The 6,530-nt window shown below is 45.3% G+C and overlaps 1 protein-coding gene across 1 annotated transcript; it reads left to right on the forward strand.

The window, feature by feature from the left end:
* The first annotated feature begins 964 nt into the window (after positions 1-964).
* On the forward strand, positions 965-4,430 carry LOC309355176 (dickkopf-related protein 1-like). Its single transcript, XM_081885749.1, has 3 exons — positions 965-1,155; positions 2,278-2,473; positions 4,126-4,430. Exons 1-3 carry the CDS (start codon positions 1,113-1,115, stop codon positions 4,178-4,180), a joined length of 294 nt encoding a protein of 97 aa, XP_081741875.1. The 5' UTR covers positions 965-1,112; the 3' UTR covers positions 4,181-4,430.
* Positions 4,431-6,530: the final 2,100 nt, after the last annotated feature.

The following is a 6,530-nucleotide window of genomic DNA, read 5'->3' on the forward strand; positions in this document are numbered from 1 at the left end:
TTAAAAGGCATTTTCAGCACCATTTAACCCCCGTCACTGGGGGGTTTTCCAGGACATTTGCCTAATTTCCGAAAAATAATCCAGGACGCCATTTTCGGAAGCAAATTCAAGGACATGTCCTGGAAAATCAGGACATATGGCAGCCCTACCCACATGCATCTACAAAGTCCAGTGTGGATGCCATTTTTTTTGTGGCTGTTAGTTGGTGCTCCCTAAGAGCTGGAATCTCTCTCCAAAGGACCCAGCCTCTGTGCAAATTTCAGCAAGCTTCAAACTGATAGTTCTGAGTAGCTTTTCTGCCATTGACTCTATCGGGCTGCTGGAAATCCTTTGCCAGCAGCTGCCGCCATTTTTTAAAGCATGGGTAGGCAAACTAAGGCCCGGGGCCTGCATCCAGCCCAATCGCCTTCTAAATCCGGCCCGCGAATCAGCATGTTTTTACATGAGTAGAAGGTGTCCTTTTATTTAAAATGCATCTCTGGGTTATTTGTGGGGCCTGCCTGGTGTTTTTCCATGAGTAGAATGTGTGCTTTTACAGTGGTACCTCGGGTTAAGAACTTAATTCGTTCTGGAGATCCGTTTTTAACCTGAAACTGTTCTTAACCTGAAGCACCACTTTAGCTAATGGGGCCTCCCACTGCTGCCACGCCGCCATTGTGTGATTTCTGTTCTCACCCTGAAGCAAAGTTCTTAACCCGAGGTACTATTTCTGGGTTAGCGGAGTCTGTAACCTGAAGCATATGTAACCTGAAGCGTATGTAACCCGAGGTACCATTGTACTGTATTTAAAATGCATCTCTGGGTTATTTGTGGGGCATAGGAATTTGTTCATTGCCCTCCCCCAAAAAATAGTCCGGCCCCCCACAAGGTCTGAGGGACAGTGGACCGGCCCCCTGCCGAAAAAGTTTGCTGACCCCCAAGTTTAGCAATTGGCACTGCTAAATCCTGCATCTGACCCCCATTTTTCTCCATTCTCACTGCAGGTGTGCAGCCACAAAATAAACTGCCCCCGTGGATTCTTCTGCGACCACCACTTTGGGCTCTGCCTGCCCTTCAGGCAAGAAGGCGAATTCTGCCGACGGGATGCCCACTGCGCCCTGGGACTTAGCTGCATGTTTGGCAAATGCCAGGAGACTTTGCCTGGCGGCCAGGAAGGTAAGCCATGGAAGGGGCGGCCTGTTTTGCAACGTTTCTTTTGCACCTCGCAACAAAGGTTAGGCCTTTCAAAGTAAGGAGCCTAAATGTCTAATTGGAGCTCTAGTAGCTCAGGGAACAGGCATGTAGTGAATGTAGTAAATCGTGTTCTCTCTGGAATTAGGAGGGGCAGGGCTTTCAGATGGAAGGACTTGGTTTCCAAACAGGCTGAATGAAGACCCAGTAGTTCATCAAGCTAGAAATCTGCGCTCTGCTATGCAAAGTCCGAAAGGACAGGTCTCTGCCCCAAGGAGCTTACAATTTAAAATCCAACACAAGGGAGGCAACAGAAAAAAGCAAGGGAAATTGAGGCAGAGGGGTAAACCATGGAGTGAATACATTTTGGGTTAGAAGTTACCATTGACTGTAACTATTATTTATGTATCCTTATCTTGTTCTTGAGGGCTTGGGAGGAAATGGAGAGTTTAATGTGGGTCCGTCCGTTCCTCCCCCTCCCAAAGTTGGACTCCCATCTCCCATCAACCCTAGACAGCAAGGCCCATAGTTAGGGAAGCTGGGAGTTGTAGTCCTATAGCATTTATTTATTCCCCCTTTAAAAAATGCATATGTTTTCAGGTACTTTCATTTTGAAACTAATTCGGGGGAGGGAAATTAATACATCACAGATTAGCAAAGTGTGCTAGATGTCTAAGATGCCTGAGAAACAGTTTCTACACAAATGCAATTCTGGTTCTAAACACAGCATAAGGGGTCTCTATGGTATAGTGTCTTTTATAGTATAGTATAGTGTATTTTAAAATGGGGTTTCAGAGTTTTTAGGGGGTTTTGAATGTTTTATGTAGTTTTTCAATTTCATTGTTCTGTATGGGACAATGACAATAAAGATCTCTATCATCTATCTATCTATCTATCTATCTATCTATCTATCATCTATCTATCTATCTCAGGTTTGCAAAAAATGTGCTTGATGCTAATGATTAAGGGCAGCTCAGGTTTGCAAAGTATCATGCCGGATTTTCAAAGATTTCAAAGCATCTCGGCTTTGCAAAATGTGCTAGGTTTCGAGGTCTGTATCAAATGCATTTGGGTTCTCAATTACTCTCCTTTCCTTGTCCCTTGGAGGTGCCCGCTGCCACCACGATAAGGATTGCTCTCCCGACGCCTGCTGCGCCCGCCAACATGGGGAGAAAGTCTGCAAGAAAAGGCTCCTTTTAGATGAAGGGTGCTACGTTCCCGAAGGAGGGATTGCATTCAGCGTGAACCAGGTGTGCCCCTGCCTAGACGGACTCGTGTGCAAAAAGATGTCCCCGAACCGAGAGTAAGTACACTGATGTGGTCTGGAGGGGGGGGGGTATGGTTAGCAACATATCGTGAAATTGCTTCCCCTCCACCCTTAAGCAAATAATTGCTTTGCAGAATGTGGCACGAGAGCTCCTCCCAGATTGGTGCATTCTGCAACCGTGCTTTTCGTACCCATAACAAGGCATCATCGATGGTTGATTTATCCCTGCTTTGTTCTGCAATGTGCCTCCACACACTGTCGCTGTCTCTCGAGCGGGAGGAGTGCAATAAAAGTGGGACAAAAATTAACCGAAACATTTGTGGCATAAAAAAGGTGATGGGGTTTCAGCGGGGAGTTAAGGGATATATAGAAAAGAAGCAGTGCCAACGCTGCCCCAACACTTTTTCACAGGCGTGAATGGCGTTGAAAATGGGAACGTGGGCGGGATAGCCCTGAAAACATTGTGAGCACAAATATAATAATAATAATTTATTTATACCCCGCCCATCTGGCTGAGTTTCCCCAGCCACTCTGGGCGGCTCCCAATCGAGTGTTAAAAACAATACAGTATTAAATATTAAAAATCCCTAAACGGGGATGCCTTCAGATTTCTTTTAAAAATGTGATAGCTTCTTATTTCCTTGACATCTGATGGGAGGGCGTTCCACAGGGCAGGCGCCACTACCGAGAAGGCCCTCTGTCTGGTTCCCTGTAATCTCGCAGCGAGGGAACCACCAGAAGGCCCTTGACACTGGACCTCAGTGTCCGGGCTGAACGATGGGCGTGGAGATGCTCCTTCAGGTATACAGGACCGAGGCTGTTTAAGGCTTTAAAGGTCAGCACCAACGCTTTGAATTGTGCTCGGAAACGAACTGGGAGCCAATGCAGATCTCTCATGAAAAGGATGTGTTGGAAATCTCAGCCTCATGGCCCTAACCAGGCCTGCCAGATCTCCCCACGTGGTCTACCACACTGTGTTTTTTTTGGGGGGGTCAAGCCCTGATATCATATATGATATCAGCGGTAGGGCAGGAAAAAACATGCAGCACCTCGCAGAAAGCAGGGTTTTTGTGACGCTGCTGTTAAGATTATTGCTGACTCTTTCAAAAACCTTTCAAATGCACTTGCTGATGATGAGATGAGTTGATTTTCGGCCCTTGCAAAGGCACAGGCTTTGCAAGTGCTGGCATCGGCAGCTGATCAGCGGTTCCTGCAGAGCCCTGAGCCTGGCAAGTGTTCCCTTCCTCCAGTGGCGTAGCGTGGGGGTGCAGGGGGGGCCGGCCGCACCGGGCGCAACATCTGGGGGTTAGGGTTAGGAGGCGCAAATCCACGGGTTAGGGGGCACAAATTACGTGCCTTGCCCCGGGTGCTGACAACCCATGCTACGCCACTGCCTTCCTCTGCACTAGATCATTAGGTGTGCTCGATTATTATTATTATTATTATTATTATTATTATTATTATTATTATGCTGCTCCATTGACATTACGTAATACGCACCTGGCTAGGGTGCGCACTAACCTACATCTTAATCACAGAACCTATTTTAATCTGAGCCACAGCCAACTCCAGAGGCTAATGTGCTCTGTCTCCTTTTGCTACCTGTCGAAGAATGCTGTGTGATATGAAAATCTGCTTCAACAGTAGACACTCCTATAAAATTTTTCTCTCTTTTTCCCCCCCTGCAGGGCTTCATTTGAATACTGGTCGGATAAAATTGTCTGGAGATGCCAGAAACAATAGGCAAGCAGGGAGTGTGGATTAAAAAAACAAAACAGAGCTGTATTTATTCCATGTAAATAACACTGTACATAAAACTGTTTTTGCCATCCTCTTTCTATTGGACATTTGTAAATAAAAAATATCTGAGTTGTCGCCAAGTAATGCAAGGACCAAGTCATTAATCCCTCCCGCACTCTGTAATTTTTGTTTTTATTTAATGAATAATTTGTACATGAAAATAGTACTTGAATTTCGTGAATATGCAGATTTACAATAAACTGGAAGCATCATAAGGTTGTACGTCGTCTTGAAATCTGTTATTCCAAAGTATTTGGAACATAGCCCCCTTTCCCATAAAACTGTTTGACGGGTTAACGTGTATTGAGTTACATTATGCTAATCTAATCATTAACAGTGATTAACATTGGCCCTGCCTGCAATCTGGCTTGACTCCAACTCCCATCATGCTTTAGGCTGATGGGAGTTGGAGTCCAGCAACATGTGGAAAGTCACAACTTCCCCATCCCTGGTCTAGACTAGAGAATGATATTCTTAGGGCTATATTAGGTGCAACAGTTCCATCTCTTTAAATGCAGATCTATCCGCAATCATGGTGTCTCCATGATTTGTAGAACTTCCTTCCCCCGGAAGCCCATTAAATTGTGATCTGGAATATTTTCTATTCTTGAAATACTTATTTAGCACTTGGGTTTTTACCAGGTATACATCTAATTCATCTGGATTACACTTAAAATTATTTAATTAATGAATATTCTGTCAAATAGGTTTTGGTGGGTTGTTGGTACTTTAAACTCTAGTCAGTTCTCAAAGATCTTAGGATGGAGGGTGAATGAATTGAATACTTGTGAGCACTTAGCTACCCTTTGCAGAGAGAGCCATTTTTATAAGGTTATTCGTCACAGCAGGAAAGGCAAACACCCTTAACACACACGAGTATCTTCCAGTTGTGTGTACTTTAAAAGCAATGTGGGTGTTTACTCTGAGGCAGAAAAACAGTACAAGCAATCCTTCTGGGCAGCTGGGGGTATAGCTCAGTGGTAGAGCATTTGACTGCAGATCAAGAGGTCCCTGGTTCAAATCCAGGTGCCCCCTCTTTTTCTGTCTAATCCAGGAGCTTCGTTTTTCAGTTAAAAAAAAAAGCATGTTCTGTCTCTGCAAAAGAACACAAATACGCTGCTCCAGACTACAGTACGTTCTTTTCTAATTATTGGGGGAGGGGGCGCTGTTTGTTGTTCCCATGACGCAGTTTAATAGCGATTTGTTAAATCTCATAATCTGTGTAGTGCAAGAAATTAAAGATTTCTGTTCAGCTGGTTACAGGAAGGGTGGGAAGTCAAAAGAAGAGATGCAAATATTAATTTTTCAGCTCTGTAAATTCTAATGTTAATTGACTCATGCAGGATTTATTTGCTGGCTTTTGAGATATAACTCTGACAGAGCATTTGAGATCCAGGGCTATTTACTGATCACGATTCTGCTTCAAGAGCCTTATGGGGAGATTTAAAACCTGGCTTATCTGCAAAATTTTACCGGGCAGCAATCATATCAAAATCACTTGGTCTGTCGCAAAGGTCAGGAGTTTAAAAGGACAAAAATGGGAAGAGACAGGACTACCTGTGTGGCTGCGGGGGTGGGGGGAGGTAATCAAAAAGCACACTTAAAGCACACACAAACACACACACACACACTCAGTCCTGGGAACTGTAGTTTATGTCATGGCTAAAATGGCTGCTGTTTTTTTAATGCTTAAAAAGCTGGGTCAGCATGAGTCAGCGGCCTACACCGGGTTGTATATATAGAGTGAGAAATGTTTGGTGTTGGTTTGGTTGGTTGGTGAAAGCTGGTAGTGTTGTTGTGTGTCAGTTGCTTTTGCAGAAAGACTTTTAAGAATAAAAGCAGAAAGTACTCTGCAAGGATACTTTTCTTGTGGACTCTTTTATGCTGACAAGGCTGAGGCGACAAAGGGAGGTGGGAACCCTTTCCTTTTGCTTTTTACAAACACTGACAGGTTATGGGCCCAGTGTTTCTGAGCATGTGCAGAGTGCAAAACGACTGAAAGCATCTCAGCAGGGAGCAGGTGAGTCCTGGTGGTGTATGGAGCCGGTGGCTGTGCGTTGGAGCAGTTGGTGGCAAGCTGTAACTGTTTGCAGTGACACTGGAGCGGCTAGGATCTGGCAGCAAAAGGCCTGCATGGCGGAAAGGCTCTCCTTCGGCACCGGACACTCAGCTCCCAGGCGGGCCTTGTACACAGGGAGCACAAGAAAGGCCGGTGCAGTACCTGCCTGCCTGCCTGCCCAGCCTCCCACTTGTCTGTCCATTTCCCAACAGCAAGGGCTGGCAGACTGGCTGG

The sequence above is a fragment of the Podarcis melisellensis genome, assembly GCF_964234715.1.
Source record: "Podarcis melisellensis genome assembly, chromosome: 13".
Taxonomy (NCBI): Eukaryota; Metazoa; Chordata; class Lepidosauria; order Squamata; family Lacertidae; genus Podarcis; species Podarcis melisellensis.

What these genes read in the sequence shown, in the direction of transcription:
- LOC309355176 (XM_081885749.1), top strand. Translation starts at nt 1,113, where the DNA reads ATGTTTGGCAAATGCCAGGAGACTTTGCCTGGCGGCCAGGAAG. An exon ending in TTTGCCTGGCGGCCAGGAAG is followed by an intron (nt 1,156 to 2,277) that starts GTAAGCCATGGA and finishes TGTCCCTTGGAG; the next exon opens with GTGCCCGCTGCCACCACGAT. An exon ending in AAGATGTCCCCGAACCGAGA is followed by an intron (nt 2,474 to 4,125) that starts GTAAGTACACTG and finishes CCCCCCCTGCAG; the next exon opens with GGCTTCATTTGAATACTGGT.